Source organism: Arachis stenosperma, chromosome 4, assembly GCF_014773155.1.
Source record: "Arachis stenosperma cultivar V10309 chromosome 4, arast.V10309.gnm1.PFL2, whole genome shotgun sequence".
Classification (NCBI taxonomy): Eukaryota; Viridiplantae; Streptophyta; class Magnoliopsida; order Fabales; family Fabaceae; genus Arachis; species Arachis stenosperma.
In genome coordinates, this window is record NC_080380.1 from 139,866,771 (window position 1) to 139,884,601 (window position 17,831).

At 29.0% G+C, this 17,831-nt stretch overlaps 1 protein-coding gene and 1 non-coding gene across 2 annotated transcripts; both read left to right on the forward strand.

Annotated features, from left to right (window-relative positions):
* Nucleotides 1–12,989: 12,989 nt before the first annotated feature.
* On the forward strand, nucleotides 12,990–15,591 carry LOC130977102 (desiccation protectant protein Lea14 homolog). Its single transcript, XM_057902115.1, has 2 exons — nucleotides 12,990–13,481; nucleotides 14,969–15,591. Exons 1-2 carry the CDS (start codon nucleotides 13,195–13,197, stop codon nucleotides 15,264–15,266), a joined length of 585 nt encoding a protein of 194 aa, XP_057758098.1. The 5' UTR covers nucleotides 12,990–13,194; the 3' UTR covers nucleotides 15,267–15,591.
* Nucleotides 15,592–17,568: 1,977 nt separating this feature from the next.
* Nucleotides 17,569–17,641, forward strand: TRNAA-AGC (transfer RNA alanine (anticodon AGC)). Its single transcript has one exon. It is a non-coding gene; the product is annotated as a tRNA-Ala (tRNA).
* The last annotated feature ends 190 nt before the right edge of the window (nucleotides 17,642–17,831 follow it).

Consider the following 17,831-nt stretch of genomic DNA (forward strand, 5'->3'; position numbering starts at 1 on the left):
ATTTTAAAAATATTTATCGAAATAAATATATTTTTTTATCTCGTTTACACTATATAAAATTATCTCGTTTACAGTGTAAATGAAATAAGAGAGTGATATTTATTATTGTAAATATTTTTAAAATTTTTTATTTTGGTAATTATTATATTTATTTAATTTATAAAAATAAAAAATCCTCTTGTTGATTGCATTATAAAAAATAGAAGTTAAAATTAAATCTTTTTTTTCTTTCGTTAAGACATTATAGAATTATAAAATTAACACTTCGAAAGTGTGATCGATTATAAGATGTGTAAGCATCTATTCCAACTTTTTTTTTGTCGGGCTCTAACATCTCTCTCTATTTATATTAAGTGAATTTGATTGTTATATATATATATATATATAATTTTAAAATCAAAATATATCACATGTCAATTTTTTTATTATAATTAAAATTAATTTTTTTTTTAAATTAAAAAATTTTTCTTTCTTTTTTACTAATTTTATAACTAAAATGTGTCACATGTTATTCTCTCATTGTAATTGAAATTAAATCCTTCCTTCAAAATTAAAAAATTCTTCCATCTTCCTTACTAATTTTACAACCAAAATGTGCCACATATCACTCCCTCATTGCAAACTAAATTAAATCTTTCTGTCTAAAATTAAAGAATTCTTCCCTCCTCCCTTTTCCTTTCTCTATTTTTTTCATTTCTTCAACCACTCTATCTATTTTATATATCATTATCAATATCAATGATTATTACTAATTTGACAATCAAAATGTGCAACATGACATTCTTTAATTGCATTAAAATTAAAATTAAAATATTAAATTGAAATATTAAAATACCTATATTATGTATCATATATTACTATCTAATTTAATAATCAAATGTGTCACACGACATTCTCTTATTAAAATTGAGTGAAAACATTTTTTTCAAAATTAATAAACTCCCTTCCTAAATTCTCTCATCTACCTCTCTCCATTTTTCTATTTCTCTCTACATTTTTACTCTATATATAATTTATATTTTATATTAATAATTTGACAAATCAAAATATGTTATCTGATAATTTTTTATAATTAAAATAAAAAATTTTCTTCCAAAATTAACAAACTGTCACTCTCACTCTCACTCTCATTCTTTATCTTTATCTTTCTCTCTCTTTTCTCTCATTCTCTATTTTTCTATCTTTTCCTTCTACAGAAAATAAAATTAACAAAATAATATAATTTAAATAAAAAATATTATTAATATTGTTATTATATATATAGGTTTTTAATTTTTTATTTAGTTTTAAATTTTCACCGCTTATCTTTCTAATTTATATTTTCATTTCTCTTTTTTCAAATATTTATTACATATAATTTTGAGAGAATACTAATGTTATAATTAAAAGTTAGAATCAAGATTTAATTATTTAAAAAAAATAATTTTGGGTTAATTTTATAACTATCAATATAATTTTTTATGCTAATATTTAATTATATTTTTATATACATAGAGAGGAAAAATATTATTTTTAAATAGAAAGTATAAAAAATAATTATTTTTATTTATGAAACAGACTTAATAGTTAGCACCCAATTAAATGTAAAAGTATACATGTTAAATTGTTTTAAATTTTAGATAACGAATGTTAAAATTAATTATTAATAAAAAATTAGGTTTTTTCGTATAAAAATAATAAATAAAAATCTAATTATTTTTTTCTATCTGCAGATATCTTAACTTTTTTAGTTAAAGATTTTTGTTAATTTATAACTTTTTTTTGTAAAAGTAATTTTATTTTATAAATCTTTTGTGCTATACATAATCTATACTATCAAAATAAAATAGACCATAATTTTAAAAAATTTATATTCCCGTAATGTTATTACGGATAAAAATACTAGTATATATATATATATATATATATATATATATATATATATATATATATATATATATATATATATATAATCAATCTCTAAAAGAATTTGTTGTTGTTAATAACAAAGTTGTCTCTAAAATATCTTTGTCAATACTAAGTAAATGATTGAAAAAAAGTTAAAAAATAGAATTAAAATATATTTAACCAATAAATTTGTTGTAAGAAATATATTAATTATTAAAACATATTTTTGCTATGAATAGCTCCCTGCAAACCATAATATATTTGCAATATTTACAAGTTCAAAAATATCCAGTACGTACCACCAACCAGTCATAAAGTAGTTAGAATATTCATAGCAAAAAATCATAATATTATTCTTATCTTTTGTTTCTTCTCCAACTTTTTTGTCAATTTTTTTTTTGAAAACTTTTTTGTCAATTATTTCATCAACACTCACTAGTCACTACTACTACTACTGCAGCATTTTTATATCCACTCCCACCGGCCAGTCAGATTCTTCCACTTTTTTTTTTCACCACATTTTTTTTTCTAATTAAACTAAACTTGCACATATTTTCAAATTTAGAGTAAAAAAAATAAAAAATTATATTGCTTTTAAGGATGACTTTGTTTTCCAGTATATATAGGGAGTAAAATTACACGTGCTTTAATTTGTTCATTGATATCAACATATTAACTAAAAAGGATATTTGATTTAATTTATTGCAGATCAAAATCAGTTTAATTTGCCAACTCAGCGACTTGAAAGTTGAAAATGAACTAATGAAGGGCCACTATAATAATGAATAAATTCATTATTATCAAATAAATCTTTCTGTAATCTTCTCTAAGTTTCTCCCTGTAGTCCCCACCATCCTTTATCATTTGAGGTTAATATATTACCAAAAAAATAAAAGGAAGCTATAGTGCTGCTGTTGCACCTTAACATAAGGGTTGACACGTTAAGACTTAAGAATAAGATTCGTAAAGCAATTATAAATATACACATTCCTATTTTCGTTTAGAAGGCTACTCAATCACTTTCTTCTCTCTATACTCATCAACGTGGATCACCTTTATATATTCCATCATCGAAACGGAAGCTACTCTCTCTAGATATTTTTTTAAGATAATATTTATTTATATTAATATGAGTTATAATTTGTTTTTTTAATATGTAGGGTTAATTAAATTGTATGTAAGTGCTAATTATGGATATTCAACTTACTAATTCATGATAAAAAAAAAGTGAATGCTACCTAACTCCTTCTAAAATAATATGTAAATTATCTTTTATGATCTGTCATATTTTAATTGATTATTATCTTAACCATAATTGAGTTATTTTGTAATTTATTATTTAAGATAAATAATAGTATAATTTTTTAAAATATCAAAATTTCACTTCCGTTAATTGAAATACCTTTTCACTCCTCAATTATTTCTTCATCGCGTATCTTCGATCCTTCTAAGTGTCGCGTTGCCGTCGTGACAAGAAGCGGCGACGTCGTCGTCATCTACCGCACTCTCTCACGCAATCTCCCTTTTTTAGTGCATTATTCTTTAACTACGTTGTTAAATTCCTGTCCTTTTTAGTATAGAAATGCCGATGTCATTACTATCTCCTAGTAAATAGCTCTTTTTGCTGTAGATCACTACTTACTAACATAATAATAGTTAGTTTGGTTATTAAATTTTTTTATTAAAAAAATATATCTTTATTTAATATAACAAAGTAAATCTATTTAGAGTACTTAAAATATAATTAAAATCATGAACATATAAATATAATAGTAAAATTTGTACTCTAAACAAATAAATAGATGCTTTATCATACATAAATTATTTAAAAAAATTGAATAAATTATTAAAATTAATAACAAAAATTTAAAATGATAAAATTTAACTTTTTTACCGTATTTTTTATAATATTTTATTCTTTTAATTTTTAATTTATTAGTACTTTATTATTTAATTAATAATTAAATAAATTATTTTTATGATAAAATATTTTTTGTATTATCTAAAAAAGAGACCAATATAAAAGTTTAAAAAATAACGTAAAAATAATATTTTAAATAAAAAATATTTAATATTAAAATTTTTAAATACAAAAATAAATTATATAAATATTTAACAGATAAATATAAAATACATGTCTAAAACAAATAAAATATATAAATAGAAATATTCTTGAGAAATAGAGAATGATTTTTGTCTGTTTTATTTATTTTAAGCATGTATTTTTTATTTATCTTTTAAATATCTATACAATTTATTTTGCATTTAAAAATTTTAATATTAACTATTTTTTATTTAAAATATTATTTTTACGTTATTTTTTAAACTGTTATATTGGTCTCTTCTTTAAAATAATACAAAAATAATTTTTTATGAAAATAATTTGTTTAATTATTAAGTAAATAATAAAGTACTAATAAATTAAAATTTAAAAGAATAAAAATACTATAAAAGATACTTGTAAAAAAGTTGAATTTTATCATTTTAAACTTGTGTTATTAATTTTAACCATTTATTCATTTTTATAAATAATTTATGTATGATAAAAGGTATGTTTATTTGTTTAAAATATAAATTTTATTATTATATTTATATGTTCCTAATTTTAATTATTCTTTTAATTACTCTGAATAAATTTATTTTATTATATTATATTTTACATACGAGTATATATTCTATCATGTAATTAAATAAAGATATATTTTTAATAAAAAACTTTAATAACCAAACTAAGAGTTGAATCCCATTTTGGCCCTTGAAATTTTCGAGGTGCCTTAATTTGGACCCCAAAATTTATAGTTACCCAATTAAAACCCTCAAATATTGAATCGTGCCCCACGTTTGTCCTTGTCGATAGTTCCGTTAACGGAACGCTAACGTGACACGTTAAGTCGCCAGCGTGTGTATCCAAGTGTCATGTAGCTTGCCAGGGTGGATTCTTGATGAGTGAATGATGTGGCCAAATTTGAATCAACTCAATTTAACCCCTCCATAGATGATAAAACCCTAATTTGCAACCCTCCTTTTCGAATACGGTGAAGACTGTGCTGGAGAAATGATAAATTCAGGAAGCCAACCTGCAGTGAGTTCTGCACGATCACGTTCTCATGGGGCTTCTCTAAGGAACCGTAATGGTGGAAGGTTGGGGAAGATTCCTGACTGGTGTGGTTGTGGAACGCGTCCAGTGCTTCGCTGGTCTGGAACAAATGCTAATCCTGATAGACCCTTTTATGGGTGTCCAAATTATAATGTAAGTTCTCAATGTCGTCTTCTTCTTCCTCAATGTGTTGCTACTGGTATTTGTAGTTGATGAGTAATCTTAAGATTTTTTCTTTTTGCTGGTTGTTGTAAAATTGGCAGAGTTCTGGGAGAATGTGGTGTGATTTCTTTATGTGGGCAGACGGTGAAGAAGAACATAGTTTAGTGGGCAAAACACAAGATACAAGCAGTGATGATAGTTGGAAGATGAAGTTAGCATGGAGAATTACTTCAATGGAAGTTGAAATTAGGTGTTTGAAAATATGGATTAGTATTTTAAGTTTGGTTATTTGTTTAGTTGTGTTTCTGATTGTTATGTATGGTGTAAGTATGATTAAATTTTGATTAAAAGTGTGGACCTGAAGGTGTGTACTCTGAGGGTAAATGAAAGTATTGTATTCAGATTTTCATGAAAAAGAAGCATGGTTTTAGCTCCTTTGGTACATGTCATTATTGCAATAGTAAGAAAGGAAAGCTAAATATTAAACATATTGGTACCATTCATAAACCTGAAATAAGGTATCTACATTTAGTGAATATCCAAAAGTATTGCTTGCCAACAACTGAATAAATATCCAGAAAGTCATTAACAAAATACATCCAGAAATTCTTTAACAAAATAGCCAAGTATTTGGACACACACACATAACCATGTTCCAGTGACACAAGATAAACATAATTAAGAAAATAACTACCCCAACTATAATAGTCTATTACAACTAAACATCATTCATTTCTTCCTAGGAGGTTTGAATGCTGGCTTCACTCTTGGTGTTGGGACAAATTTCATGAATTCAGCCATCCTTAAAGATGTTTCAGCACTTGCTCCTTGTAATGGGTCAACACTTGATGATCCTGGGGCTGGAGATGTTTTCCTCTTAGGCTGTAATTTGTCGGGCCTCGTTGTAGGAGTCACCTATGATTGCATGAGTATAATACAAGTCCCCGTCAGTCAAAGTAAAAATTAAATTAAACAGATATTTTTTAAATAACCATTAAAAACACAAATAATAGGACATATTGGAATCCTACTTGTTCCTGATCTCCATTATCTGGTTGTGAGAAAGGGGTCTGTGAAAGCACAATCTCTGAAGGAGCATTTGTTGGGGCAGCAGAAGTAGCAACATTAGTTGCTGCAGAAGTGGCAACACCAGTTGTTGAAGAAGTGGCAACACCAGCTGCTGCAGAAGTGGCAACATTAGTTGCTGCATTAGCACCCTTTTGTTTCTCCTTAGCTATTACAGCTGCTGCAGCAGCAGCAAGGGCAGCTGCAATGTCATCAGCTTTTCTGTGGGAGCAACTTCTCTTTGTGTGACCTTTTGTCCCACAGTAAGCACAAGAAAACTCCTTGTACTTTCTAGGTAGCTTTGTTGCATCTGTCTTACTCTTCTTACTTCCTGAAGGGTCTTCATCTGCATCCTTTCGTCGTTTCTGCTTCAAAGGACCTGGCTTCCTCCGAATCTTGGGAGCCTGGGGCCTACTATATTGAGACTTCTCCCACATTGCTTGTCCAGGGATGGGATTCAAGGAATGCTTATATGTTTTTTTATATGAGTCCATTGTCAACCACTTGTGACAATAGTCTTCAGGATTCCCATTGAGTCTAGCTATTGCAGCACATGCGTGGACACATGGCATGCCTGAAATCCAGATTATATTCAATCAAAAAGGAGGTTATATTTCAATCAACGTTACAATTCCTACAAAAGTTGCCAATGAGACCTCATATGTACTTCTAAGACATTTTATAACTACTACCAAGTAAGAAAAAAAAAAGAATCTTATACCTGTGATCTGCCAGAATCTGCATGTGCATATATGCTTTTCCAAGTCAACAGCCATGTTTGTTGGAAATCCATGAATCTCAAATCTATGATAGCCATCATCACCACACCACACCGGACGCCATTTTTGTGACTCCTTCCTTATCTTCTCTAGTCTGCTCCTCTGAATAGAAGGTAACCTGCCAATGTGGTGTTGCAGCTTCACTTTGTTTTTTGCAATTGTTCTCATCACGAACATGCGTACTTCCTCTAGTAGAGTGAGTATAGGCTTTTTCCTATACTCCTTTATCCTTACATTGAAGACTTCGCACGCGTTATTACAAATGTTGTCCAGCTTCGGATCATGACTAAAGTATGCCTTCGTCCAACTTTCCTTTGGCCATTTGTTCAAGTAGGCCCAGGCTTCCTCATTCTTTCTCTTTACTTTCTCCATTTTCTGTTCAAATCCATGCCTAGTTGTCTCTCTTGCACATTCCCATAACATGGTTCTTAACTCTTGCGTGTTCCACTGCTTGTTAAAGTTCTTCCATAGGTGCCACACACAAAACCTATGGTGCACTCCAGGCATCAATTCACGGACTGCTGGAATTAACCCCTGCCAGCATATGAAACCATCTGTTAGCAATTACTGTTATCGAGCCCCAATTAAGCCCCCCAAATAAACAGTTATGACTCTATCTAAACCCTTAAATTTAAATTATGTCCCAACAGAGTCCTCGATAGTTGCAGTCAAATTTTGAATTAAAGCTTAAATATTACCTTTTGCATGTCAGACATAAAGCACCATTTGTTAGAGGCTACATCACCCAGATCATCTAACAGAAGCTCCAAAAACCATCGCCAGTTTTCCTTGTTCTCAACCTCTACAATGGCCCAAGCGATGACATATATATGGTTGTTGGCGTCTTGTCCAACTGCGGCTAGTATTTGTCCTCCAAAGTGTGTCTTCAAAAAGGCTCCATCTAGCCCAATTAGAGGCCGACACCCAGCCTTGAATCCTTTCTTGCATCCATCGAGGCATATGTACATTTTTTCGAAAATTGGTTCTCCTTCAGGCTGCGGCTTCACTCCTATTTTAATAGTTGATCCAGGGTTACTTTTCAATAGTGTCTCTGCATAGTCTCTGAGAAGTGTGTATTGTGCTGCCGCATCTCCATATACAATGTTCCTTGCATCACTTAAGGCTCTAGTCAGAGAGGACTTATTGAGGTCAAGATCACACTTTCTCTTGAAGTAATCAGACGCTTCTCCATGTTTCAGGTTAGGATATTTTCTTATTTTCTTTACCAGCTTTGAGGCTAACCACTTCCTATTTGCTGCCCTATTTTTAGTTCTCCTTGCACATATGTGGTTGTTGTTGAATGTTTTCATCTGCCAGCAAGTCTCTTCATGATCCATAGAGGCATATGCAACCCACTTACAACCCTCCTTCTTGTACTTGCAAACAGCTCTCACCCTATAACTCTCATTTCTTTTGAAGTTGATTTGCCTCCCCTCTTGTATGGTGAACTCTCTCACGGCCTCAATAAAATCATGTTTGCTATTAAACTTCATCCCGACCTCCAACTTTAGCTCACCAAATCTTGCTCCCTCTATGAACATTGGAAAAGCATCGTCCTCATCCGCATCAGATTCTTCGTCCGAATTAGGTGGGGTCTTCATTTTCTCAGATTTCCACGAGTCATTTCCATCAGAATCATCGTGGTATGCATCAAAGGCGTCATATGGTGGCTGGACCTCAGGGGCTTTTCCAATCACTTGGCCCAGATCAACTTCCTCATCAGAATTCTGAACTATCAGCTCATCTTCTTTACACAAGTCTTCGAGACATATATTACCTTTTGCCTTATTTTTTTTTTTGTTTTCAACTCCCTAGGTCTTGCTGTAGCAACTTCAGAATCTGATTCATCATCACTTGAACTCTCAAAAGCCTCGGGTCCAGGCCTATAAAGTTCATCTTCCGCGCTCTCATACGAGTCACTACTGTCACTGCTTAATGTCACAGATGGAACCTCACCAACAACCTTCTTCCCTTTGGGTGCAAATCTTGAAGCTGATCGTGTCACTCGTTTTGGTGGTGGTATCGGTACCTTCTTCATAGCACCTTTCTTTGGGGTAGACTTTGAATTCTTTTTGACACTTCTTTCAGACTTCTTTGTAGTGGTGGGTGGAATAGACTTCTCAGATTTATTATTTTTTGGTTTAGAAGAACATGGATTGGAAATAGGCATTGGTTTAGGCTGGGTTGGAGGTGTGGATGTAGGCTGGGCTGGAGGTGTGGATATGGGCTGGGCTGCAGGCTTTGACTTGGGCTGGGCTGCAGGTTCAAAGGTGGGTTGGGCTGGATAATTTGAGGTGGGTTTGGTTTGAGGTTTTGAGTGGGGCTGACTTAGAGGAGCAGAGTTCAATTGGCCTGTGGGTACAGAGTTTGCTTCAGGGAATGTGATTGTATTTTGTTCAAGGGCTGTATTTGAAATACATGAGGATGGATTTGAGGTGGTGTCAGATACCATAATTTTTGTATTAGGGGTCATAGGGACCAGTTGTGGAACCTCATCACCTTCATGTTCAGAATTTCCATGCTCAAGGTATACATGCACTACACCTTCATTATTCTTTGCATGAAAGCACATCTCTAAGAGCTCCTTGTCATGTGACAGTGCTCTCAATCCAGTCTTCAAGGGCCTTTCAGGAGCTAGCCACCAACACTCCTTCAAGTTGTCATATCCTAGAACCTTGTAATAATTTCTTATTGAGAACACGTCCAATGTATCTTCCTCTAGTCCAAATAACTGTTCAATTTGGTCTCCAACATACACAACTTCTCCATCTTCTTTTGTCTCAAATTTTCCTCCATGGTGGATGACAATTGTTATATCATCATCCATCTACATTGCAAAATAACAAAAATCTCAACAATAACTTTAAAAAATAAAGCATACTGACTTAACTGACTTCAAACTCCAAACAGGACAATAGGTCATCATTCATTTTAAAACAACAAATTTTTTAAACACAAGCAATAACACACACATGATAACATTTTTTCACAGACAGCAAAAAATAAAATCAACATTCTCTTCTTCATCAAGGAAAAAAAAACCCTAGCATCATTCACATGCAACAATTTTCAATGTCCTAAATATAACCAGCACCTTGCTTCGACAATAACAATGCAATACAAAAACCCAAACAAAAGCCAAAAATAGAGTATTAAGAAATTTGTGAAAAAAAAAATAAAACTTCACTTCCTAACTTGATCTTCTTCGTTTCTTTCTGCGCCCATGTTAGTTCCTCAGCAACCTCACCCAGCAGTCCAATGCACCAACAATGTTACTCTGATTCTCCTTCTTCACAGTCAAGCAATGGAGAAGAACAACAACGTGGAGAAGAAGAATAGAAGACAAAGAGAAGGAAGAAGAAGGGTCAATCTACGTCTGTGTCTTCATCTACACGTTGGCCCAACTTTTTTAACCCAATAAAGCCCTTAAACGACGTCACATTGAGTTAAAACTGGGAGGGAACATAAAACGGCGTCGTTTTATGCTTTCCTACGTGTCAATTTAACGTGCCACATCAGCGTTTCGTTAACGGAGATAGCGACGAGGGCAAACGTGGGTCACGATTCAATATTTCAAGGTTTCAATTGGGTAACTATAAATTTTGGGGTCCAAATTGAGGCCGCTCGACAATTTCAGGGGCCAAAATGAGTATTAACTCACCAAACTAACCATTAATTATGTTGATAAGGAGTGATCGATTGCAAAAAGAGAGATCGAATGAGAGGATAGGAGATAGCGATAAGGTCAGCATTAACTATATTGGGAAGGACGACAAAGTTATGGATCACGAGAATTTGACGACGTCGTTAAGAGATGATGATTACGACGTTGGCACTTCTTGGGACGATCGCGATGTTTAGAAGGACAGAAGTTAAAGAATGGAGGAGTGGAAACTGAAAAAGTGCTTCAATTAATAGAAGTGGAGTTTTGATATTTGAAGAAATTACCCATCTCAAATAATAAATTACAAGATAATCTAATTATAATTAAGATGATAAACAATTAAAATTTGACACATCGTAAAAAATAATTTATATGTTATTTTAGAAATAGTTGAGTAGAATTCACTTAAAAAAATTCTTGAAAATAATTTCTCAATTAAGTATATGTCTCGGTTTTTTGCCTCACTCAAGCATCTCTCTACATATATTTGGGCCTGGGGGAAAGAAAAGAAAGTAATTACTCGTTTACACACCACTTTAATTTGTTCTTCTCTGGCTAAAAGAATAAAGAAGTGAAATTGGAAAAGAATAAACTTTTGGGTCATTGTTTGATGAATACATTAAGAAAAATCTAAAAGGATGGTTTAGAATAAATATTAATTAATAATATTCTTATAAATTATTTTTTTTAAATTTAAATTAATAAAAAAACATAAAAATATTTAATGAATTCTATCCAATTTCTCTTAATAATTAAAGGATAAATTAACCTTTATAATATGTCTAATGAAATAGATTGACTTATTATAGTTAATATTAACTTTTAATTTAATTTATGTTATAGTATAATCTTTGTTGCAATTTATAAGAATTATTAGAGAAGTTCCATTTTATAATTTATTGGATCTTCTCAAATCACACATCTCTTGATAATTTCCAACTAAAAAAAAATCTTAATTTAACCTATCTTATGGTATAATCTTTGTTGCAGTTTATAAGAATTATTAGAAAAGTTTTATTTAATTTTATAATTTATTATCTTTTCTCAAATCACACATCTATTGATCATTTCCAACTAAAAAAAATCTCAAAGATAAAAAGAACTAAAATAAAAAACAAAATTGTATACTTGAATTTTTTAAAAAAATTTTTAGATTATTTTTGTTATATTTAAATAAAGGAAAAAAACCTAAATAATATGTCTATTATATGTGATCTGCGAATAAATTAGGTTAGATTTATTTCTGATAACAAGACAAAATAAAACATTGAAAATAAGACATAAAAAATAAAAACATAAAATTTTATATTTTTGTATGTCTATGTTTCTATCTTAGTATCTTATTCTTGTAAACAAACGTCTTAAATCTTAGATCTGCAAAAGATAACTAACCAAAAAAAAAATACTTAACCTCCATTTCATCTAATAATCTTAACCCTAATTTCTTATTTTTCACCTCAACGTGAGTATGTGACTAAACTCTTCGTTTCATGTCACATCCACCACCATTTTGTTATAAATCCATTTTTAACCGAATGCCATATATCCAATTATAACTACCTTGCAACAATTGAGAGATCAAATACATGTGTGAATAATTAAATACCATACTTACATTAGTTTTTTTTAAGTATTTTTAATTTGATGAGTTAAAAATTAATTCGTCAAGATCTAAATTTTATTTAAAAATTTATTGTTAGTCAATAAATTATTACATATATAAAATAAAATTTAAATTTCTAATACTTAAATAAATAAATAAACCCTCCACTCCACCAACTTAAATACATTAGGTTTATTTGATTTTCAAATCTAGCAATACTCATTCGTGATGTCCTCCACCAACAAGCCCATCCATATATACAATTAATCACACGAAAAAATTAAGAAAAATTATGAGGAGCTAATAGAATATTTGTATAATGTGTATAATAGAGGTTTAAAAAGTATTAGAGATATAATCATTAGTGTTATCTTTTTCTATCAGTTAAAGCTTTTGGGATGAGTGATATCATGACATTGTATTAGAGCGTTAGATCTGAAAGGTTAAGAGTTCGAAGATGTTTATTATCCATAGTACTCTGATGGTTTGTCTAGATAGTATAAGGGATATTCATTTTGTAACTTAATAGCCTATTGTACATATTGTACAAATAGTCCATTGTCTCCGAGACTCAAAAAATTAATTATATATGTCCCATCACCAAAATATACCAAACATACACTTGTGAAAGAACTTTATCTTTTATTAATTAAAAGAAAATCTTACAAAAAAAAATCCTAAATAGTGGTATGGGACAGGAGCATGGCCGTCCATACACTTGAGCTACACGGGATCAAAGCGAGAGGAATAAGGAAAGAAAAAAAAACGCCGACAGCGTCATTCTCATTTAATTACTTTCATTTATTTATTTATGATCACAATCATCGTCGCCATAATCGGATCTCATTCCAGTGATCACGTGCCACGCACACCCATTGTTTTTATTGAGTGGTGGTGTCGTTTGGAATCGTTTTGGAGTGAGTATAAATAGGAGAATATGAAAGATGGGATGGGATTGGGAACGAAGGTGTCGTTTGGTGTGATCGGAGTGAGTTTTGTGATATTGGTTGTGGTGAAGATGTCGGAGTTGTTGAATAAGGCGAAGAACTATGTTAACGATAAAGTGGCCAACATGCCGAAGCCCGAGGCCAGTGTGGCTGACGTGGATTTCATGCGCGTCGGGAAGGATGGCGTCGAGTACCTTGCCAAGGTTAATGTTTCCAATCCCTATTCTACCCCTCTTCCCATTTGTGAGATCAAGTATTCTCTCAAGAGTGATGGCAGGTAATTTTTATTATTATTAATTGGATACACTCAAAAATCTTTTACTCTATTATCTCATCAGATTTATGTATTCACATCATTCTTTACATAATAAATTTAAAAATGAATTATTTTTACCGATATAATAATACATCATTGATTATCTGTCTAAATAACCGTGTGAAAATTAAATTGTTATTATTATTGATTTTGCTGGAGACTTTGAGTGAATTTTCAATCGGTATGTTAATCAATCCATTATATTAATCAGATGAAACATGAAATACTGGGTTTGATTTATGATCAAGTGAATGGATGGTGGAGGTTGGAGTATCTTGCTAGTTTGCTGGATCTAGTTTTGTATATCATCACCAGTGAATTAGTTCGTATGCTGGGTTCACATGGGAATTAATAGCTACCAGATAATTTAACATGTTTGATTAAATTATTATTTAATAATTTTTTGTTATTAATTTTATGTATAAATAATTTATTATTTTTTATAATTAAATTTTGATGCGCTGTCAATATAAAATAATTTGCATGATCATTTAAAAGATGGAACATTTTAAATATATATAATAGTAACGAATATAAAATAGGAAATTTGATTAAATTAGTTATTGAAATTGAGCTCGTGTTTAGAAAGAAAAAATATTTTATGATTTTGTAGTATGTCTGTTTAAACGACTGTTTCTGGTTTGAAAAACAGTGTTTGTTTCCCTTGGAGAATTCATGAATTTGTCATTTTGTTTGAACAACTTTGTTGACTTTAGAATATCCTCAAGTTTATTTCCTTCCTTTTTCTTGTCATGATCAATTTTCTGTGGTTATAAAATATTTGAAGAGTGCATGATTGGTGAGAGAGGACATTTCTAATAGAGAAGGCAATCATTATCATGTTCTCTCTCTAGTAAAGAAAATATTCAAGTTTTTGATAAATTTTTCTTTTAAAAGATAAGAATTTCATTCTTAAATAAAATGTGGTTAAACTATTAAATTAGTAATTTAAAATTTGAGGATTTTATATTGCTGACAAGAATGTGAGAAAAATATCAACGAAAAATACTAAAATATTATATATTCTTAAAAAGATTTAAAAAAATCGAATAAATATGTTCAAAAAATGAAACTTTTTCACATACTAAGTGAATTTTTTTACTATTTTTTATAGACATATCCAAATATTTTTACAAAAGTTTGAATGAAATGCACAAATTATTTCTCAAATATAAAGTTCTTTTTATTTATAACAAGAAAAAGTATTTTTAGGTATTTTTATTATATTTTAAAATTATTTAAAAGCTAATTTATCATTAGTAAATTTAAAACTTATTTTTGTCAGTTATATGAATTTTTTCATATGTGAATATTGCTTTTTTAGTCTCTTTATTTTGTGAGGGCCTAGTGTCGCAAACTTATTCTTACAAATATGTATTATATCATAAATAATAATCCATATATGATGTATCTAATATCCTTTTTTTTTTTTGGGCTGGCTTACAAAGAGAGATAGCATCAGGTGTAATACCAGACCCTGGTTCATTGAAGGCAAATGGGACAACATTGCTTGATGTCCCAGTTAAGGTTGCTCACAGCATATTAGTGAACTTGATTAGGGACATTGGTAGAGACTGGGACATTGATTACCAATTGGACCTTGGCTTAGTCATTGATATTCCTTGTGTTGGTAACATCACCATTCCTGTTTCTCAGAAGGGAGAGATTAAGCTTCCAACCCTCAAGGACATGTTTACTGGTGGCTCTAAGAATACTGATCCTGCTCCTGCTCCTGCTACTACCTAATAACCTACCCTTTAATTATTGTTATTATTAAAATTAGAATAAGCAAAGAAGAAACTAAATATATATAGTCTCCTTTATATCATATTTTCTGTTTATATCAATTTCAATAATCCTGTATTTTTCTTTCTACACTTTGTTGGTTGTATAAGAAATGTTGTAGTTCATAAACTATATATATGTATGGTTATTTAGTATTTCAAAGCATAAATTTGAAATTGAAACCAAGTGTGTTTACTAGGAAGCTTGGTTTATGTCAATTATGTATTGCTAAAAGTAGTAGAGTAGTACTACTCTTCTCATATTAAATTTTACGTTTTTCTTTTTATTTTGGGACGAAATTTAGCTTATCTCTATCTATCTATTTATCCATCTATCTATATTACTTTGTTGATATATTAAAGAAGGATTTTTACTTTTTAGTTTTTAATGTTTTGTCAAATTTTAATTTGGTTTTTAACATTTTAAATATTCTGTTTCTATCCCAAAAAATTTCAAACGAATTTAATTTTGTTTTATTATTAAATTTGACATGAATAGTTAATAAAGTGAGTGACCTAAACTTTAACAATATTATTGTTAAATTATATTTTTTTTCGGATGTTAGAAAAATATAGTTAAAATCTTTTTGTAATATTTCTTTCTCTTGATCCTTTTCTTATAAAAAGAAAAAAAAATTTAAATTCTAGCCATTAATCATCAACACTCTAAAATCAAAGAAAAAAAATTTTATATTAGTAACTCTTATTGATCGATTTTATGTATATATTAAAAATTTGAAATAAAATATTATTAGCTTTTTATAATATGTTAATTGTTTATATCACATTTAATGTTAGGATAATATTAAATCATTTTAAAAAATTTTGGAACTAAAATAAGATATTTAAAATTTATTAAGATTGAAAAAAAATTAAAATATTAAAGATCAAATTAAAATTTAATCTAAATTTTGATAAAATAATATTTATAAAAAAATGCGTAGGAAATTTAGGATTTATAAGAGTTTTACAGAATTATATGGTAATATACAATTACATGTCTAAAACATTAAGTTCAATTAGCACGGACCAGGATAATATGTTAAAAAGATCTAACTATAAAAATTCACATTCAAAATCTGTACTTGGATATAAAATAAAATTAGAGAAAATTTAGGCAAGTACTTTTATTAAAATTTGACTAATATTTAACTAACAAAAAAAATAAATAATCTTATATTATTGAATAAAATTTTATAGTATTAAAAATATCAATAATAATTAATTAATGAGTACAAATCACAAAATTTGTTTATCCTAACACTCCTCATAAAATAATACGGTTTATGATTCCGTCAACAAAGAAATTTCATCAAATATTATTTTGACTTGCATTTTAAGTAACAAATAAATGTTGCCCTGCTTGGAATTATATGAAGTACAGTAGTAATTGGAAATAATGATCGTAGACGGTTGACTGCCTTAATTGTTCATAAAGCCTACATTTATGCTATGATATGATAAAAATTAAAAAGCATAAAATACATTCAAGTTTAGCATCTGCATCGTGATGAAACTTTTATTGATATTGACTACTGTACAGTGAACATATAATCTCATACATGTATCAATAGTTTAACACGATGAAAATGAATTGTATTGTTAGACTAACCGTGTAATAATAAAATTAATAGTAAAGTATTTTTTTCTGCAATTTTTTTTTAAAAAACGCTCCTAATATTTAATTGTATTTAATTTTATCTTAACGTTTTCAATTTATATTAAAATTATTTTTAGATATTAATTCCATATAAAATATTAAAAATAAAATTTAAAACTTTTAGAAATAATTTTGACACAAATCTAAAATTTTAAGGATAAAATTAAATAAATCTAAAATATTAAGGATAACATTAAATAAATTTTAACGTTAAAAATATTTTAAAAAAATTATAAACGTTAGGATAATAACAAATATATTTCACCCTAAAATTAAAACAAGTTTTGCAATGGAGTAATAATAATAATAATAATGTGGGCATAGTTTCGTCTTATTCTTCTATGTCACTCACTGTACATCTACACAATACACACAATTGGAAGAACGTAAGGAAACCAGACAGCTTTTCAGGTCAAGGAAAAATATATCAAAATATAGAGGTTAAAGTTAAAATAATAGTGGGTAATTTCTATGTAGTGTGGGAGATTAAAATTTTACATTAGCATCTCTAATTTGATGCTCCATCATAAGTAATAGTGATAATTAAGTTACACAAAAACTGGTTACTAATTTCAATTTGTTTTCAATTTTTAGTTAATCATGTGGGGATGTAGCTCAGATGGTAGAGCGCTCGCTTAGCATGCGAGAGGTACGGGGATCGATACCCCGCATCTCCATTTTCTTATTTATAACTGTGTTAAATAAAAATCTTTTTTAGATATATCTAATAAAAATATTTTTTTATAATTCTATCTAATAAAAATATCTTTATATATGTCAATACTAATAATAATTAAAATATAATAATTAATTATTATTAATAATAATTTAATAGATAATATATTAGTATTTTATATTTTTTATATA

Excerpts from the sequence above, each read along its gene's own strand:
- LOC130977102 (XM_057902115.1), top strand. The coding sequence starts at position 13,195 with ATGAAAGATGGGATGGGATTGGGAACGAAGGTGTCGTTTGGTGTGATC. Across the intron at positions 13,482-14,968 it reads TCTCTCAAGAGTGATGGCAG|AGAGATAGCATCAGGTGTAA; the intron begins GTAATTTTTATT and ends TGGCTTACAAAG.